The sequence below is a fragment of the Medicago truncatula genome, chromosome 1 (genome assembly GCF_003473485.1).
Source record: "Medicago truncatula cultivar Jemalong A17 chromosome 1, MtrunA17r5.0-ANR, whole genome shotgun sequence".
NCBI lineage: Eukaryota > Viridiplantae > Streptophyta > Magnoliopsida > Fabales > Fabaceae > Medicago > Medicago truncatula.
This window is the reverse complement of record NC_053042.1, coordinates 7092724-7113514: the sequence shown is the minus strand read 5'-3', so window position 1 is coordinate 7113514 and position 20791 is coordinate 7092724. Positions and strand designations below refer to the sequence as shown.

The following is a 20791-nucleotide window of genomic DNA, read 5'->3' as shown; positions in this document are numbered from 1 at the left end:
AACCACCATGGATATGCAATCAATACCTACAAAAATCATCAATTGAATCAACATCTATTCCATTGATAAGTACTCGATTCATACGAGTGAATTTCATAAATTTCTTCGAGTTTCTATTTATCGGCCCTATGATTTATTCGATGTTGTTAATTTTACCGTGGATGTTTATAGTTTTGTTAATTTCACGTTTGCATGCCAATGTCGATTTATTTGATTTAAGTTTATGTAGAAGGGTAACGTAATTTAGTTTACATAGGTCTCACGTGAATTTAGTTTACGTACATATTTTAAAAAGAAATAACATACACGTAAACTCACTTTATATGAACTAAGTAAACTCAGTTTGTGTAAACTCAATTTAGGTTGGTTTATTTAACTTATGTAAACTTAGTTTACATAGTATATGTAAACTCAGTTTACATAAATTATATATATGTAAACTCAGTTTACGTAGTGTATGTAAACTGAGTTTACTTAACTCATGACACTATATAAATTGAGTTTACTTGGTGTATGTAAACTCAATTTTAACTCATCTAAACTGAGTTTTTTTTTTTTTTTGGTTACAGAGAGGCTATGTAAACTGAGTTTACATAAAGATAACTTATATAATTGAGAAAATTTCATTGACCTCTCTTTGATTTTGAAAAAACAATCACCTGTTAACCTACATAATTTATTTTGCATGCAAAGTTGGGTTCCTCTCACTACATAATATCAGAACTCGACCACCTATGGCCATGTCTATGATTTTCATCAATTGTGTGATTCATCGTTCAATCTACCTTTCCATCACCCTCTTTCAATTCTCTGATCTGTGATTAAACAAAAAAGGAAACAAATAATTAATTTAAGGGGACGAGGAATTAATATTTCTCATAAACTTTGCGCAGTCATGTGAAAACTCAATCTTTCCATCCTAAAACACTACGAAGTCTCTCGCTCGCTCTGCCCAGAAAACGGAACAGTAGTTGGTATGTTCGTTGGATTTTCCTTCCGCAGTTTTTAATATTCATGCATGTTAATGTATTAGTTATTTGATTGATGAATTGCTTTAATTTAATTTAATTTAATTTTTTGCCCCCAATATTCATAGGGTTAGGTTAGAAGAAATGAAATCATTTACGGATTTGGGCTTATCTCTTCAATTGGTTGAAGTTTGTGAAAAACAACTCGATTGGTATGATCCGCTAAAGATTCAAGCACAAGTCATCCCCCTTGCTCTAGAAGGTTGGTTGGTTAGTTAAATGTAATCTCAAATTTATTGAGTTATTAATTAATATTAATATGAATTCAATTTCTACAGGAAAAGATGTGTATGCCATTTCTCCACCACGTTCCGGTAAGACCGGAGCTTTTGTTCTTCCTATTTTCCAGGCTCTGTTAAATGCCGGACCCAATCTAAATCCATTCTTTGCTTGTGTCATCTCTTCCTCAAGTTACGTATTTCACTTCACTTCTTAGATACATACATAATCATTTATCTCATCACTAATCATATTTATCTTAACCAAACAAACCAACTAGGAACTTTGCTTTTGAAATTGCTCGCTACTTTGAGGCCCTAGGTCAACACTTTGGCGTCAAGTTTGCTGTCGTGAGTTTTTTTTCTTTCTTTCTTTCTTTCTTTTTCTCTTCTTTTCTTTTTCTTTCAATCATATGCTGCTGCTGGCTGGTTACTGAAATTGCCTTTTTCTATAGCTTGTTTCGACCTCCGACATGGAATATCAAACCAACAAGATTTTACAGCAACCTCATATCATTGTAAGTAGTGTTGTTACGTTACTCTTGAAACTTTATCTATTTCAATTTACCACTCCTAATTCATTTCTTACTCTTCAAGGTTGCGACTCCTGGAAAACTCGTCAAACACCTCAAAGACACCCCAGCATTTTCTCTTCGTAAATTAAAATACCTGGTATCAATTATTCATCTGTTATGTTATTTGATTCAGTAGTAGTGCAAACCAAATTTCACGTTCATCTGTGTTGTTGATAGTATTTTCTGCATCATTAAATGCATGTCCCCTGCCCTCTACAATCATTTACTCTTGGTTGAGTGTTTTTCTAGTAATCTTTCAATAGTAATCTTTATTAATTCAATATTTTTAGAACTCTCAAGGATGATAAATTACCGTTCACGTAGTCCAACTTATGAATTGGTTTGAGAGCTTGAAAAAGTTTTTTTTTTAACCCACACCAATTGAGCTATTGTTGCAATTGAAACATGCATGTTTCTCCATTGGTCTAGTTATATCTTACATGATTACGCAGTTATGTTTATATCAAAGAAACTTTGCAGTGGTCATATAGGTGTTAGGGGTGTTTTGTTTCTATAGATGTTTGTTTGGACCTGTTTCTAACTTTACAAAATGAAATATTTAATATATTTTGTTTTCTACCATTCCATATGTCCTTGTTTCGTATATTTTACGTTCACATGTCCCCTGTCTGTATTTGTATTTGGACCAGGTCTTAGATGAGGCACACCTGCTGGAATCGAATTATAAGCACATTGATAGACAACTTGAGTTTATTTTAGGAAAGATTCCTCGTAACCGGACAACATTTCTTTTTTCAGATTCAAAGACAGACAAGGTAAACATATAGGTATATTAACTACAGTGCACTTAATTTAACATGTTTTGCTAACCCTTTTTTCCCTTAGCTTTAACCAGATATTATATCTTAATATTTCAATAAAACCTTTTTATTTATATCTTTAGAGATATCACATCCATTATTTATAAATACAGGCCCTTTCGGAAAGCTTTTTTTGTATAGTACACACACGTAGCTGTATAGTTAGTTATAACCATTCTTGTTACTATTTTCTGAGTAAACCTATCGTTCTATTACAACCAAATCTGATATAGGCTCTCAAACTCTCAGTCTCCAAATTTTTGTGCACTCCACCGACATATTTTTCTTTCGTATTCACTTTACGGACATACATAGTTATCATTTTCCTTTCGATTCCATAATTTCTTTTTGTTTGTCTTTTATTTCGTCAAACTCCAATAAACATCAATTATGGTTGGTGGTTTATACTTTATATATTTTATAAACTTTTAAATATATTTAATGAAGTATTTAATCATATTATTCTTGGTCGAGTTTCTTGTATTTTGTTATAATGATACATTTTCGATGCACTGCTTATATACTATATATGCTTGATTGTGTAATTTATTTATCTTCAGATTTACAGTTGTAATAATAGGAAAATTGCACTGTTGTGATTTCAGGTCGATATGATCCAAAGTGTGTTTTTAAGGAATCCTGTGAAGGTACAACCGTAATGTTTACAAATAGTTTATGTACCCTGAAAGATTAATATTTGTTACACTTTAGTTGGTTTACATATTATTTAATATGGAGAGAAGTATAATTTTAAACATCTTTCATGGGAAGGAGCTGTATTTTACTCGTATGTACACTGATTTATCCACACTTTTTTTATTCTGTATAGATTGACGAATCTATTGAATATCCTGAGCAGCAGCAATGCCATATGCCAGCAAAAGATAAGGTTTATCCTCTCCCTTGTCCTAAAAATATTGTATCTCAAGTATGTGGGCTAGCTATCTATCAATTGCAAGTTGAATTTATTTACTATCGGATTCTTAACCGAACAGAGGCTGTTTATAGGCTATTTCATACTACCCTTGTTGAGGGGAAAATTCTTTGAAATGTCAAGCCACTCATATTCAATGTTTTTCACACATGTTTTACTGCCCTGCTTCAAATGACATCTTTCTAGTATTATTCTTTTCCCTAAAGTGAATGGATTGGTCACTGGTGGCTCTTGATACACATGTTAGAAGAGAACAAATTAGAAAAAGTTATGTTTGATGTAGGTTAAAAGTAGTATAACAGAACATGACTTAAAAAGTGGTTCACTTTGGTTTAGGTTATTTGGTTCTATGTAGATGTATAAATCTCATAAGTTGGAATAATAAGAAAATATATGTTGCTTGCTTTGTGTTAGACCAGACATATACAATACAATCATGAATTTATAGCACAAATACAACAGATTTAGCATTCTAGAAGTATTTTATTTATTTAATACCGATTAAGATTATGGGTTATGGTATTTGATACACAAGAGAAAGCACTCAGGATATACAAGAATGTTTATATTGAACGCTTCTAACAAATTGTCCATTTCGAGTGAAAACAAGCAAATCAATTTTATTTTTTTTCCATTAGTTTTGGGTTATGAACCGGAAACTATTATTATTTATGCTTGCACTGATCTTGTTCATCAATTGCATGCTTCTTGCATAGGATTGCTACCTTGCGCACACTCTCTCTCAAATGGCTGGTAAAACATCATTAGTATTCACTTGGGCTTATGATTTATTGCTTCGTCTGGCTTTGACTCTATTCTGGTTTCAAAATCATCCTAATCAATGGTTTTATGAGTCAGGTAATTGTACCGCACTGCAGATCCTTTATTGTAATTGTAATTTGTTTTAAACTGCTAACAAGAAATATGCGTAATTCATAATATAATTACGTTTTTTTATAGGCAAAGAGACTTGAAGCCTTGAATGCGTTCAAGTCTGGGAACTGCAAAATTCTTCTTTGTAATGACTTAGCTAGCAGGGGACTAGATATTCCAGCAGTAGATACGGTGATTAACTACGACATACCCGACGACCCCAGAGTAAGATGTGCTATACAATGCTTTTAAACTTTTGTTGACATGTTTTATTATATTAATAATAATACTCCCTCCGTCCCAAATTGTATGTCGTAAATTATATATCATTTATTAAGGACAATATTGTAAAACAATTCTTAATATCTCTTTTCCATACAATATTAATTACATTTCTTAATACGTGTGAAATGCCCAAAATGTCATACAATTTGGGACGAAGGGAGTAAAACATACTTCCTCCGGTCACAAATATAAGCAAAAATCCATGTTTTAGATTCATTCAATAAATCCATGTTTTAGTTTAATTATACTTGACTATGTTTCTTTGTATGAATTAATATACAATATGTTATACCAAATATAATTTAGTATATAAAGCTTAATAAAATGTAATATAATTAAACTACATTAAGATTAATTAATTAATTAGAAGTTCACAGTTGGCTTCATGTAATGGTAAGGAATCTGATTGTTACTCATGGCTATTTATAGACAATACATCTAAATAACCCAAATCCAGAAATCATGGAACGAATTCCTGACCTTGTGAACTACAGGATTATATGCACCATGTGGGACAGGCTGCTCCTACTGGAGTTGCCATTTCCTTTGTGAGCCCAAATGAGGCGAGATGGTTTGAAATGATAGAGACACATATAGGTGAGGAGTTGCTTTGCTGTTTTAAAGAACAATAATTTCTTAGTAAATAATTGATACAAGTATTATCTTTTTCAAGGGAAGAAGCTACCCGTGTATCAGGCACAAATTGAGGAAGTACTTCGTTTCAGTAACCGTGTTAGTGTGGCCAAAAGGTTAGCGGATGAGGTAAGTTTATGCATCAAGCCTAGTTATGCTTTAGGCTTCTTTTGGTCTTTCCGTCTATTTCTTTTTAAATAGAAATGTTGAGTTAGCGCATATTGTTGCCGCAACACAGACCCCAGAATATGAAAGTAGTAGTTATATACTATCGAAGTTCATAAAATATCAATGTCCCAGTGGATGAAGCTATCAACTGTTACATGTCACAATTTGAGTGTTATACACACATACACATATATTTCATAAATCTTTTCTTTCACCAGTTGACATACCCCCCCCCCCCCCAACAACCCAATGTTTGAGATGACCTTGTTTCCGATAACTAGATAGAAATGAATGTATTAAAAGATGCATGAACTGTGATTATATTAAATTATGAATGATTTGAAATTGCTCTATTCTCATTTGACTTAGCTTAGTTACTACTTTTCTAAATACTTACTGGTTGTATTTTATTTGTGTAGGAAATGAACAATAGTGGTTGGAGGAGTGGAGGATATTTAGGAGAGGAGGATGTACTACACTGACTAAATCAATCAATCTTTTACTTTCATATTCACTTATAGACATTTTTCTCTCTGATTATATAATATATTTTCGTTTCTCTTTATTTCGTCAAACTCCAATAAACATAAATTCTGGTTGGTAGTTTATGCTTCATATTTTTTAAAAAGTAGTTAATCATATTATTCTAGGTTAAATATCTTATATTTAGTCATAATAATACATTTTATATACTATATCTTATATTTTGTTATAATAATACATCTTCTATGCACATCTTATCTTATATACCACAGATGCTTGATTATGTAGTTTATTTATCTTTAAATTTACAGTTGTAATAATAGGGAAAATTGCACTCTTATGATTTCAGGTCCGTAAGATCGAAAGTGCGTTTTCAAGTAATCATGGGAAGGTAAAACCATAATGTTTACAAAGTGTTTAGTAATATTATTTCTTACTCTTTCTTTAGTTGGTTTTAGTGCCTTCTTACAGACTATTAGGAAAATACAGCTCACAAATAGGGGCAATTTTAATTAGTATAAATAAATCGCAAATAGTTTTTAAACTCAATTTGGGGATGTAGAAAATGAAATGATGGTTTTGGGTGAAATCCCAAAGCAGATAATTTGAAATTTATTTAATCTTTTGAAGTCTTAATTTTCTATTTCGTTTAAAATGCCAATGTTAGTAATTGGTTGTTAGAATCTTTCTCCTTTACACGGGTTTGTACCCGGGGCCTCCAACTCTAATCCTCAGCTCAAACTAGTTGTGCAACCCAACCAACTCCACACCCAAAATAAAATAAAATAAAATAATATGGTGTTCAAGTGAGATTTTCTGGATGATACATTGACAATTCTGAAAAAGAAAAAAATGGCTTTAGGTGATTTGCTCACCAGTTGGTTTATATACATTAAAATGGGCTGTAGTGTCACATATTATTTCATCTGGAGGGAACTGTATTATTTTAAGTGTCTTTCATGGGAAAGATCTGTATTTTGTCCGTATGCAGACTGATATTATTCATAATTTTTTATTCCACGTAGGTGTTTTATATATCTCCCGAAGTGTTGGAGAAACTGAAGCAGCAACAGAAGGTTAATCTTCTCCCTTGTCTAAAAAATGTGTGTATCTCAAGTATGTGGGTTAGCTATCAATTGCAATTGAATTTCTTACTATTGGATTCTTAACCGAAAGAGGCTGTTTGAAGGCTATTTCATTCTACCTTTGTTGAGGGGAAAATTCTTTGATATGTCAAGCAATGTTTTTAACACATGTTTTTTACTGGCATGCTTCAAACGAAATCAATGTATTATTATTCTTTTCCCTATAGTGAGTTGAACTTGGTTAATGTGTTTTGGTGAGTTTGTCAAAGATGTTATACTACAGTGATATTTATGAATGGATGGTCACTATGTTGGCTTTTGATACACTATTTTTGTGCTTTTTTAGATTTTTGATTATTTAATTCTAGTTAGCTCTGACTTGTATATATATCTGCAGATTTTAGGATGTTTATCTTTTATTTTCTCGTTCACAATTTGGTGCTGTTTAGATTTTTGATAATTTTGTTCTAATTTGCTCCAAAAACTCAGGAAATTATCTCGGCAACCGAAAACTCTGAAAGTTCAGCTGATGGTATCGAAACAAATGATGGAGTTGCTCACAATGTTGAGCGAGTCTTGCGCTGCAGATTCTGACAAAGTATGGCCTTGCAGCATCCGAAACAGAATTGAAACTTTCCAATGTGGGAAGCGATGCCCTGAAGACTGCCATTAAGCTCTTGAAAGAACTCCAAGCCAATCAGAAGATCGACGCCGAGGATTTTACAGATGAGTAACTCAAAGAACTTGTCATAGCGGTTTATCACCTCGGCTTCAGTGAGCTTCAAAATTTCTTATGTCAGGTCATTGCTGATAGATTACAAAATCAAAGCAAGAATTTATATACAGACATTTTTAGGGTTTCAAGAGGAAGAGAGCAAGCTAAAGGAGGAGGATGCTTAGGCATTAGAAATGATGATTGATGAGGTATGATTTGATTTGAAGACTGTTTACAATCATATTGTGCTAAGTTTGCTTAATGTATGTTTGGATTCAGTTTTGGGAGAGGCGAAAGTGATTTTGAAGACTTAAAAATTGATTTTTGGTATGTTTTGGGTTCCTAATTTGAATCCACTTTGCCTCTTGATTGATTCTATATTTTGTGCTTTGTTCTGATTTACATGTATGGATAGTTGTGCAAAAGTTAGAATTAGCATTGGTATTTGACTATAATTTTGCACTCTTGTATCTCCAATTTTCTAAAAGGGTGTCTGGAATAAGCAACATACTAGGACTTGGCATCAAATTTAGCACATCTAAGCTTATCCTAAATATTGACATTTCTTGCAATCAAATTACATGATTCTTTTGCTGTTATATTTGTACTAGTTTTTAGTTATCTGGAATTACTTCGTGATGTTTATTCTTGCTGTTTCTAATTCTGTTTCATCATTTGGTTGTTGATGTGCATTTTTTGTTTTGTTTTGTTGTTTGTTGGCAGGATCCAGCTTCAATGTATTGCACATTCTCTTTATGTGAAGGAACTTTTATTGTAGTTATTTCATAGTCACTTAAATATGCTCTGTATAAAACATCAAAACTTTTTCTAATTACCGTTTCAAAAGACCTACCCAAGCAAAATTTAGGACAGTGATGACTGCCATTGGTTAATTAGAAAGTCATAGAGAAAGGTAGATGACTCTCTTTCGACTTTATCCCACTTTCCTCATTGCACTCAAAGATATCTTCTTGGTTTAATGTTGAAACTTGGTAAACTATGAAAAGTTATCTGATAGTGTGTGTCTCTAATAATCTATGTGAATATTACTAGTTCTGATTTCAGAGTCATTGAAGTTGGTCGGATTTTATAAGTAAAATTGTGTAGATACAATAACTGTCTGATGAAATTAATTTTTTCTTTTCATTCTTCACAACCAATACCTGTCTCATTGTCAACTGAACACAAACAACTATTAAAAAGGGCAAAGCTACATGATCCTAGAACAAACACAACCAGTATTTTACTTTCTATATTGAAAACACGTATATATTGAAAGCTTTAGTATACATAATTCTAGAGGCTTTTCCTTTTACAAATAATTGAATTATTTTGTTTTAATTATTTTATATCTAAGAAGCACATCATCTTTTTGAAGTCTAATAATAGAAAGTTAACAAGGTTTTTTCCTTCATTATAACAGATTCATTTTGCAAATACTCAGATAATACATAGAATTTCAGATTTCATATTTTATACACAATGAATAATTTTGATCTTTAATATCCTTAAGGGTATGTTAGTTGGTCTGGTTAAGAAAGAAGTTTTAAGTTGAAAAAAACACTTTAGATTTCTAAAACACTGACGGCGCAATTTTCAATGCAATTCAAGTATATTTGACTACTTATACTTATCCAGTGTCTTAGATATCGGTTAGCATTTCTTTATCTTTAAATATCTATTAGCAAAAATTGATTACTTATCCCGTGTCTTAGATATCGGTCAGCATAAGTCACGATACAACATTATAGACAAATACATTATACATCAACTTAATCAGAACGGACAGTAAAAAATCCAGACATAACACAACTGCCTGCACATCCCAGCAGAAACCTAACTGTTACCAGAAGAGACGAGATTAATAGAGATCTTGAGAGCAAGCAAAAGTCACGCGACTCACAAATTAAGCAATATTATTACTTAGCAGTCCCACAAGGCTGAAAACGATCACGCAAACTACAAGACTGCCTTTAAGAGTTTCTCAGTCAAGTCTTTGGGAAGCCCCATCACACTATCAGTTGTGCCTACCTGTAAATATACCACCACATAAAAATCATTTACTGTCTTCTGAAACTAGGAAGTAAAATAAGAGCAATCTTATCCTAGCAGAAAAGCAATTAACAATATTACTTGCACTAAACTTGTGCAGGCCATCGGCATATTGACACAAACGACTTGATATTAGTTTAGGAAAACCCAAAAGTTTCACTAAAATTTGAGGATAATCAACATGCAAAGTGCAAGCTTCCCATATTATCAGATATGAAAAATGGCTTTGGTTCAGTTTGAGTGCTAAAGAAATCCCAAGCTAAACTAGCCATGGTATATAGATGCAGTCTTTCGCTCCAACCATCATCTCTAGCCAGCAAAACTTTAGTGTATAATATTATTTTTAAAATTAATAATTCAAAGTGGTGATTAGCAGAAAACTGCCATTTCATTGATTCATTATACCAGATACTGGATGACAACATCTATAAACTAAACCAGGGTTAGATATGTATTTGGTCTCTATATTTAAACCTTCTAAATTTTGGCCCCTATTAAATTCGACGTGGCATCCATGTGGCAAATGAGTCAATTAAAATGCCAATATGTTAGGACCCAATGTTAGAAGGTCTTTAAGTAATTAGTAGGGTGTCTGAGTAATAAAGGAATATTCATAATACTTAGACACCCTACTAATTGCTTAAACACCTTCCTCAAAAAAAAAAAAATTGCTTAAACACCTCATATTGGGTCCTAAGATGAAAAAAAGACATGTCCTCAAATCTGAGTTTAGGAACTTGACTCCTTAAATTATATGGCAAGTTCCCTGTCAGCATAGTTTTAACGTTAAGGACCCTTTTTGTATACAACTAAAATATGAGGGACTAAAACTCCAATTAAAATTTAATAAGGACCAAGGCAATCTGCTTCCTATGTGTCTATAATTAAGATGTACCAACATTTCCGAGTACGAAAGATGAGTCAACTAACCACTTCTTTGACATATGGAAATATTAAAGGATGCTCTATTATCAGCCCTCCAGCAACATAGAGAGTGGTCCCCTCATCAACCTAAACAAGAAGAAAGGGATAACAAACATTTCAGGTACTTTACTCAGCAACTAAAAAAGAGAGTTCGTATTAAAAGCACAGTACAGGAAACTTCCATCAAACAATCAATTAATTGAAACAACACATACCAGCTTCTCAATGACTTCATCAGGTATTTCATTGAAATGGATCTGTAAAACATCACAACACGAAATCAATTTCCACAACAGATGTCTGTGTATTTGAACTGAAAATTCCTAAATTAGACAGTACTAGTTCAAATTTTCGAAAGCATTAAATAAAGACTATTTAAAAGATGAGATAAACTAATATTCACAATATTTAAAAGGTGAATTTTTTACATCCATCATCCTTTTTGGTAGAAGCCACATCCCCTCCACTACATGAAGGGAATCTAGCCAATAGTTGAAGTAACCAAGTCCATGAGAAATGAGCAAGTGTGAGTGAGTGTTTATCATTCTCTGTAGGTCTTGAGTGTTTATCATTCCTGTAAATTTTCGTGTTTTCAATTATTTATATGTGGCCCATGAATATCCCTAAGCCAAGAACAAAAAAAACCGAAGTTCCACAAGTCCCCAATTTGAACTTTGAATTAGTCCCTCTCGCTGTAAGAAGGGGAACAACAGCGGATTAAAACCCCTGATGTCAATGTAACAGAGTAACTAACTACTGGACAGTTGTTAGAGTAGTTAGGGGGGGGGGAGGGAAATATGCGGTGAGTAAGGTGAAAGAGCAGGTATTTATGTATCCATTCATCCGGGAGAGTCCAGATCTCTGGTAAATCTTGGGTTTTCTTCCATTTCATGTAATTCTGATCTGAACTATCCTTGCTCTGGACCCAATTGGTGCGAGACTAGGATTCACTCAAAAAATAAATTCAATATTTCTTCTTAGTTTATGATATAGTTCCTGTACACATTGTTTGCAACTATTTATCACAAAGAAAGGATTGAGATGAAGAGCATAGCTCCTCACGCATTCATTAGAAATGTAATGTAGATGATACAAGTATGAGAGGTAAAAAGTCAGCTTCCATCCCATCAAAGGATATGATCATTTGCAACAAGTTATTTGAAAATGGATATATCTTTATATTGAAATAACAAAAGTTATAACCAATTCTAATCTCAAAAAAAAAAGTTAGAACCAATTCTAACATCACCATTTTATCACAAGAGTAGGGAATCTTTATGAATAATAGTAAAAGTAGTAGTTAAGTAAAAAAAATTATAAATTAGTAATATTATGTTATTTATATTTAAAAATCAGATTTTCTAAATAAGAGACAGACTGAACAATAATAATCACCCAAGAATAAACAAGGTAGGAGCAAATAATACCTCCACACGATCGGAGTCTCCTTTTCTCAATCCTGTTTTGAGATTAGTAACTAATACAGATCCCACAGTTGCTGCTTGCTTTCCAGAATAATCTAAAATTGAGCAAAAAGCCATTAGATATGAATATAGGAGGTGGTTGGAAGCGCACACTTCACAGCATAATCACTGAAGAAGAGAGAGGAAATTACTTAGATGATAAATGATTGAAATAAAACATTAAGCAGACCTTTCAAGAATTGGCGAGCTTCTTGTTTGCTAGATGGCTTTTCCCTAATCACACCTTCATAGACCACCACCTCAAAATCATTTGGAAATAAATGTAAGACAAAAGCCCAATAGTAAATGTTGACAAAAATTTTTGACATTTTCTGCCACAAACTAGTCTTGGTTGTCACCATAAGGCCATTTATTTATTAGGATAGCAGGCACGCAAGCATGCGAGCTTAGGCATTAAGAATGGAAGTCATCCAGGCCTCCACAACACAAAGAATCAGTTTGTTTAAACACTGGACATATTTAGGTTATTAAAAAACACAAGACAATTAGACTCCATGAAGAAAAAACTTCACTACTGACAGCCCACAAAAAGCAAGAGTAAGAGGGAGGGAAAAAGAGTGTTAGGAAGCAAGTGAGCTAAGACTACTTTAGTGGCAGCAGTACTGAACTTTTTCTAATTTTTCTTTCAACAGAAAAAATTCTCAAAAATGTTGTTGCTTGTGCAAAAGAGGACGTAAAATGGCAAAGTAGAAAAAAAAAAATCATAAGAATATGAAGTATACTTGGTCAGAAGTGATTAATAAAGTTGGCTCGGCATCCTTTAAGTAGTCATCAACAGGGAGCCTTTGTAAGATGGCTTCTGCCTAAGCAAAAAAATTAGGAGCAGAGAAGTAAGTATCAGATTATTAGCTGCAGCACTAAAAAAGAACAATATCATTTTATAAATCATGAATAAAATAACAACATGACACCACCAGGGATCTGTTTTGGGCAGTAAAAAGGAAAACACCACTAATGCAACAGTGAAAAACTATGAGCAACTTGAGACCGAAGAACTTCTTATGTAGGTCTTGCTCTTCAATGTTTTTATAATGAGCGGCTAGGTATTAGATTATACGAGTATGGCTTCCATTTTTACATTCAATTTTCAATAAAGTCATGCAATATTCATTAAAAATTCAAAGTGTTTGAAAGATGACAACTTAGGTATACTGTCCTGTCCTGATATTTGGCAGTTCCCTCATATATATGCATGAAAACAAAAAAGGAGATGGTAGAAGATAAGAACCAAAGTGTTTATAGCAGGTTACCAAGACAGAATTTGATCAATAGTCTGTACTTTGCAAAGGATCACACCTCTTTGTTCTTTCTTAAAAATGGCTGAAGAAGCCAGGTCTATAATGTTCAAACTGGAGTACACTACCACACTACATCCTCATAAAAGAATATGAACGCTTGTATATCCTCAATTAGTAAATGGCCCTTGTGACAACCAACCTAGTGACCAGCAACACTTAACTAAGGGGCATAAATGCCAAGAAAAGGAAACGCAATGACATACTGTATCAGCAGCAATTAAAAGTGTTGGTTCATCAACCCTCTCTTGATTATCGGTAGTTTGAAGTTTGGATATAATGGCATCAGCCTGACGCACAATTCACATCCAAAATTAGAGGGACAGTTAATCTATAGACACACCCTTCCATTGAGAAGAAAGGGAAACAAGACAGGGAAAGCACCAAAGCAAATGGAATAACACATCCTTTTACACTATCTGTACTCTATAGTAGAATTACAACAAAAAATATATGTTATATGATCTCATACAGCACTAGTACTATGATTGCTTTACAAGTTCTTCTGCAATTAGAAAATGGCTTACACAGTTCTGTGGTTTAATAATTGAAATGTTAGCATAAAATAAAGTTCTATATATAATAAATGAGTAAACATTCATTTTGATCCGTAAATGTGTGAGGCGATGTCATTATAGACCCTAAATGTATGAAACAGACCTCAAAAACATCATTGAGTGTGTCTTTTGTTAGTAATTTTATGGACCAAACTAACAAATGAAAGTCACATTCAAAGACTAAACTAACTAATAGAAAACACATATGCTGACCAAATTGTTTAGTTAAAAGACAAATTCGAGAATGTTGTTGTTACTTCGATACATTTGAGGACTATACATTGACATATGAATTATTTGAGCTTATCTGCCGACATAAGTTTTGTGAGATTGTTAGGAAAACTTATGAAAACAACTTTTACGCTACATTTAGTTTATTTTCATAAGTTCTCCAAGATAGTGTTTTTTTTTTTTGTCCATTCCAAGATAGCTTATGAAAACAGCTTATACAAAAACAACTTAACTTTATTTTATCTTTTGCTATAGAAATAGTTTATACATAAGCAATGATAAACATTTGCACTATAAGCTACAAATAAATTATTAAAACAAAACAGGACGATATTCAAGGACCCAAATGACTTTTAACTCTAAATCCATATAAACATTTTATCTAACTGAGTTTGATGGAATCCAAACCTTGGCTTCAGCTAGAGCCATAACTAACTCTTCTGGAGTATCCTTTCGGATGCTCTTCTCATCAATATCAGCAGTCTATAACAAAAGAGTAAATGTGAATGAATTTGGTGCATAATAGGATAGGATAGGATAGGATAGAAGCAATCAAATCAATGTACCATTAATGTGAATTGGTATCCCATTTGGGATAAAATCTTGCGGCGTGCAACGGAGGAAGAACCCAAAATAATCTGCAAATAGCGCGAATTGAATGATTATGGAAAATTTCACCCTAAATTGAAAGAAAGAAAGTGGTGTTACCCTGTAAGAAGAAGTTGCTGGTTCCATTGTGAGATTGATTTCAATGGAACAAATTGAAAGAAAGGTGCAATGGGTAACGCCAATTTCTTTGTGCTTGTGTTATGTGTCTTCTTCTGCGTAGTAACAACACTGTTTACCCTTTGCTTCGTTTCCAAAATAAAGTATTGGGAATAAAAATCGAATCAAAGAGGATATTTTTTTTTTTCCTGCTAATAAAAGAGTAATTTGTTAAGTCATTATTAAAAAAAAATTGGATATTCAACTGATGAATTTTTTTAAAAGTAATTATTTTCTTTAAAAATAAATTAACAGTTCACCTCTAAAGGAGATGAACTCAAGTTATAAAACTTTAAGCATAGTCTTGCTAAAAAATATTTCAATTAGGCATGACAATAAGGCGAAATGAGAACGAGTTTTATCTTTTTTGTTTACATCTTCGTCTCTGACTTTGATATATTTATCTGTTAACTTACTCATATCTAATAAGGGTGAAAAATTAAATATCATCTCTGTTACTAAAAGGTTTGGGTATCCCAATCACGTCCTCATCCCATAGTGAGTACTTATATCACCGTATGTGTCTCATACCCGTTTTTAAAATTGAGGAAAACTCAAAGTCAAGCAAAATGGAAAACTCGTCAAATCAAGGTGTGTTCGAACGGATAACCACATATAAGAGTTTTGTTGTCATGACTACTCTCAACCAATATTTATTATTATTTGAAGTTGGTTATCATGTAATCGTATATGCAGGGGTGCGAAAATTTTAACTTAATTAGATATTTCACACAACAATATGATAGATTTTTATTGTGATTATAAGAGTTTAACGAACTAGTGTGGATTAAGTTTACACTAACATTCAATAAAAGAATACTATATTTCTATTCCATCACATAATATCAAATTTAAAACAATTTTCATCACTAGATATAACTCTAAACCTGATTTGCATTGATAACCATACGCTTGTATAGACACGATCGAAGACGATTTTAAGAAAGAGAGATAATTCGGTGTTAAATGAATATACGAAATTTAGTAATATATATTTATCATTGTTGTTTTTATGTTAGGATGTTGCGTCATGTAATATTAAGACTTCAAAGCAGAGACATTTTTGTATGGACACAAACATAAATGAATATTATTTGGCACATACACATATTTTTTTCTCAAAATAATAAATCATTTTATTATCAATTTCTTTTTTATTATTAAAAAAAAAATCTATTAATGAATGTGTCCAAACACTATTCATTTATGTTTGTGACTATAATAGATTTTTCCCTCCAAAGTAGCAGTATACATTAAGAACCATACCACCAAACACGGTTTCACCATTGGAGTAAGTGTTCTTAAAACTTATGTGGTAGTTGTGGGTAGAACTGTCAAATGGGTCGGCCCGGCCCAGCCCGGCTCGGGCCCGAGAGGCCCGACCCTACCCGTTTATGATTGGGCCGTGAATTATAGAGTTTGGCCCGGGTGGGCCATGGGCCAGCCCGGTCTGACCCGTTTATGTTTTATTTTTAAAATTTATTCACTTTTTTTATGTATTTTCTTATGTATTAGTTACTCACCATTATTTTTTTGCTAAAATATGATTGGATGGACATAAAAATATAAATAATTTTTACATTAACATTGAATAATAATTAAACTCTAGATTATTCTTTCAATTAATAATTTATAAACTTTAAAATTTTAAAACTGTAAGCTAAATTCATCCATATTTATTAAGTTTATTTATTTAAATATTTTTTTGTTAATAAATTTTAAATTAGTTGATAATTTAAAAAAAAAAAATATGTTGTTTTTTAACAAAAATTAAATGAAATATGGGCTAATGGGCCGGCCCGGTCCAACTTTTGTATGGGCCAAATGGACTTGGGCCGAAAAAGCCTGAGTGCATTTTTTTGTTCGTTTTTTAGGCCCGGCCCGACTCAAAATATGGGCTAATGGGCCGACCCATGAGCCCGGCCCATTTTTGACAGCTCTACTTGTGGGCCTACAAAAATAAACTTAAAAGCGCGAATTTAGTTGGAGATATTCCGACTCTCTTTGGTAAAAATAGCGGATGACTGATAAGCTAGCTGATAGCTTATAGCTGATGACTAATAGCTAATAACTTATAGCTGATGGTTTATAACTAATGACTAGTAGCTGATAAGCTACTTGAAGTGTTTGGTAAAAGTAGCGGTTCAATTAGCTGATAGATGTAAAATTACATAAAAGGACATTTTTAATTCATAATAAAGTTTATATCAATTAATGTTTAAAGTATTTAAAAATTAAAAATTGTTAATTTAATATTATTATTAAATTAATTTTTAATTCCTAAATGTTAATTTATATTTATTTTCATTTGCCTAAAAAAATTAGATATAAAGTGTAAAAAAATTTAAACGTAACAATAAATAAAATATAGTTTGTACAAATATATATATATAGTGAAGTTAAATGTAACGTTCTTATTCCTTTTTGTTGGAAAAAATTATTGTCCTTGTTCTTATTCTCTTCAATTAATTCTGATATATCACACAAAAATAACGTGTCATTTCGCAAAAAAATGTGACATTAAATATTGAAATAGTCCCACAAAAAAAAACGTAACAATTGTAACAAAAAAAAAACTTAAACGTAACGGTAAAAAAAATATATTTTTCTATTGAGAAAAAAAAGAATCTTTCATTCATAAAAAAAAAATAGCATTCATATTTAAAACATATGTATTTTAATTTATAATATAATAAATGATTAAGGGTAAAAAATGGAATTTAGTTAGAATAATAAGGGTAAAACTGGAATTAAAAGTGAGAAGCTATAAGCTCAAACGCTACTTGGAATAGCTTCTGAAAAATAGCTTATAAGCTCATGGTGAAAAAATGTTATCAAATAGAATTTTTTTTGTCAAACGAACTTATAAGCTATATGCTAAGAGCTAAAAGCTCTTTTTTAGGTGTTACCAAACAGACCCTCTAACCCCTCTTGAATTTATTCTTAAAATAATTGTCTTTCTTTTATTAAAGAGAAGTTTGTGGGCATGTTATGACCGACTTTTGTAAACAAAGCAATTGATTATGTGCATCTGATTTTTGTTAATAATATTTAATAAATTTTATTCTATAGATCTAACGGTTTCATACTTTCAAGACAAAAATGATGAATTCATGTTATGGTCGGTGATTTGAGGTCTGAGTAAAAGCATACATGTTCCTTCACTTTAGATAAACTTCACTTCATTCTTGTTAGTTAAATATATGTTGTATATATTGTGAGTATGTTTTATCATTGCTCCCTCTTGATTCAACGACTAACCGAATTTGGATTCTATGTGTCTTATATTATTTTGCATTGCATTATCCACATCCTTTGTCTTTTAGCAAATAAACATGGCTTGGAAGCTTGGATTGGAAAATCCTCTAAGATTGAAACTTAAGTCGTTATCATTTATATTCATCCAAATCAGAAATTAAAATGAAGTTAACATAAACTTATAGTCAAATGGTCATGATTTACCATGTATATCATCATGATCAAGTGATTGACATGCCCTTGAAATAATTGACTTACAAATTTTAGTACATATAGCCATATAGCACAGATTCATCGACAATAGAGTACATATTATATAGAAAGTAAAAAACAATATTAGATTAGTTTTTTTGTTCTTATAGAACCAAGCTAGATGCATGATATACGAATATGTCACATTTTTTCTTGGATCCGTTTTGTCAATACTTCACTGAAGGCTTAGATATTTCAACCTGCATTACAAATAGAATAGACTCACTCAGCTCACAGCCACAATAAAAATCTTCTCCATATTTAAAAACAAGAAGGAATAAAAAAAAATTACGTATAAAAGAATAAGTTTATGGTCCCTGATGGGGTGTGAAATGGTTGTTGTACCTTTGTGGTGTGAGTAGATGAAACATAGAAAATGAACATAAATGATATAAAACTATAGTCTAGATTATAATGTAGATTTTTATTAACAGAAAAAAAAAAATTTATAGACCAAATTAGATATACAAAACTATAAATTCTCGTTTAATTTTCCTAATTAAATTTAGTGAAAAAATAGATTCATATTTCATATTATCTCTCTTTAAATTTTTATTGCTAATTTAATTTTATCTAAGTGTCAGATTGAACCATAAGCAAGGGATTGCTAATGACAAAATAACGATTAAGTAAGATGAACAAAGTGACATGGTTTCAAACCCTGACTCATCATCTATCTCTTTATGAGTTTTCAATGACTATTATATTTTATCTATCTACAATATTTTTTTAAGGATTAAGTAGTAAAAATTAATTACCTTTGTTCTTCGTCACTGTAATTGTAACCTTTAATTGTTGCAGCATTTCTGTATTTGGGCAAAGGAACATGACCTTCCTCAATTTGCTTCAAATCTTCAACTAACATCTCATAATGCCTTTTCACTTCCTCAACTGTCTTCCCTCCAACAGCCCTTGCTAGCTTCTGCCACCTATCTGGGGTGTCCTTGTCATAGATGGCCAAAGCATTCTCAAATCTTTTGTTCTGCTTTGTTGTCCAAGCTGAACTTGAGGACATTCTAGCAACACTTATATATAAATTTATAAGATAAGAAAATGATGGTAAGAAAATTTAGTGTTGTGTGAATGATCCAATGAAGAGTTAGACATTGGCCTCTACCCTTTATATACCAATGGAGGGATAGAAAAATGTGCTTGTTGCTAGTGCTAGCTGTTGCTTTCAGAGCATAATAGTGGGACAAACTGTTGAAAAATCTTGGAACATTTTTAGGTAATTAATTTAACATTTATATGAGTTTGTATATTGTACTATTAGTTTAAATGTTTAAATCTATGCTTGAACATTAAGAAATGTTGTACTTAATTAGAAATATTATACTCCTAATAGACCCATGATTCTATAGCCGACTTTCCCTAAACCGATAAAGTTTATGGATCTTGTAAATTTCACTCGTTCTTTCCTCTTCACATGCATGTCTTCTTTTGGACTATCATGAATTAACAAAACAAAAAATAAACTTACGAATATAATTGAGCTGACATGACCAAATCACTTGAATAAAATAATTTGTTGACAATTGGTATTATTTTACAAGTTAACTTTTCAATATAAAAGTTATGTTTTCATAGTAGTATTTACAGCAGGTTGCAAAAACAATATCAATAGGAGTACGTCTAAAAAAATAATTAAAACAATTGAAAATTTGAAAGGTTTCTTGTAAAAGTGACAGCGAAAAATTTGAACATGGTCCTATATATAAGAGGGATGTAGCCTTTATGAACAACAGAGATATCATTTGCTTTAAATTAAACAATAAACTCAATAGAGGTATCAGCTTCTTTTGTTGGTATATAAACAAGTATAAGTTGTCTCCTGAGCTTAACTCAATTGATAGAGAAAATATATAGAGATCAGAGTTCGAATTATAAACAGCTCACTTTTTCACATTTAAAATGTTAGTTTCGACCACTAGAATAATTGACATAAAAAGACGTATAATTCGAAGTGTAATAAACAAATAACATGATCTTAACCTATATATATATATATATATATATATATATATATATATGAAAACAACCTCTTTTTACCAAGTGATTGTCATATAATCGGGTCCTTTTGATTATGTCATTAGGAATTTAATTGGAAGCCGGTTTGTAAAGAATAACATCTATTAAAAGAGATAAGATCCTTAAA

The 20791-nt window shown here is 31.7% G+C and overlaps 3 protein-coding genes across 11 annotated transcripts; 1 reads left to right on the top strand and 2 right to left on the bottom strand.

Moving 5' to 3' along the window:
* Nucleotides 1-635: 635 nt before the first annotated feature.
* Nucleotides 636-8888, top strand: LOC25482146 (DEAD-box ATP-dependent RNA helicase 10). 7 transcript variants are annotated; one of them, XM_024775394.2, is made up of 19 exons: nt 647-974; nt 1097-1230; nt 1307-1597; nt 1702-1764; nt 1844-1918; nt 2472-2597; nt 3248-3289; nt 3472-3531; nt 4293-4434; nt 4537-4674; nt 5229-5331; nt 5408-5496; nt 5955-6005; nt 6368-6409; nt 7044-7094; nt 7593-7877; nt 7960-8027; nt 8098-8145; nt 8542-8888. In XM_024775394.2, exons 9-16 carry the CDS (start codon nt 4426-4428, stop codon nt 7695-7697), a joined length of 588 nt encoding a protein of 195 aa, XP_024631162.2. In that variant the 5' UTR covers nt 647-974; nt 1097-1230; nt 1307-1597; nt 1702-1764; nt 1844-1918; nt 2472-2597; nt 3248-3289; nt 3472-3531; nt 4293-4425; the 3' UTR covers nt 7698-7877; nt 7960-8027; nt 8098-8145; nt 8542-8888. The 7 variants fall into 7 exon arrangements, with proteins under 7 accessions (XP_039689012.1, XP_039689010.1, XP_024631164.2 ...); XM_024775393.2 differs by lacking the exon at nt 8098-8145; XM_024775392.2 differs by having other exon boundaries at nt 7593-8027.
* Nucleotides 8889-9467: 579 nt separating this feature from the next.
* On the bottom strand, nt 9468-15251 carry LOC25482144 (7-methyl-GTP pyrophosphatase). Of its 3 annotated transcripts, XM_024775397.2 has the most exons (10): nt 15070-15251; nt 14928-14999; nt 14770-14844; nt 13780-13863; nt 13001-13081; nt 12448-12517; nt 12222-12313; nt 11010-11051; nt 10801-10881; nt 9468-9849 (listed from the first exon to the last, which is right to left on the bottom strand). In XM_024775397.2, exons 1-10 carry the CDS (start codon nt 15094-15096, stop codon nt 9778-9780), a joined length of 696 nt encoding a protein of 231 aa, XP_024631165.1. In that variant the 5' UTR covers nt 15097-15251; the 3' UTR covers nt 9468-9777. The 3 variants fall into 3 exon arrangements, with proteins under 3 accessions (XP_024631165.1, XP_024631166.1, XP_013466108.1); XM_024775398.2 differs by lacking the exon at nt 13001-13081; XM_013610654.3 differs by lacking the exon at nt 13780-13863 and having other exon boundaries at nt 15070-15248.
* Nucleotides 15252-18566: 3315 nt separating this feature from the next.
* Nucleotides 18567-19740, bottom strand: LOC25482143 (protein RADIALIS-like 4). The gene is made up of 2 exons (XM_013610653.3): nt 19395-19740; nt 18567-18836 (listed from the first exon to the last, which is right to left on the bottom strand). Exons 1-2 carry the CDS (start codon nt 19649-19651, stop codon nt 18812-18814), a joined length of 282 nt encoding a protein of 93 aa, XP_013466107.1. The 5' UTR covers nt 19652-19740; the 3' UTR covers nt 18567-18811.
* Nucleotides 19741-20791: the final 1051 nt, after the last annotated feature.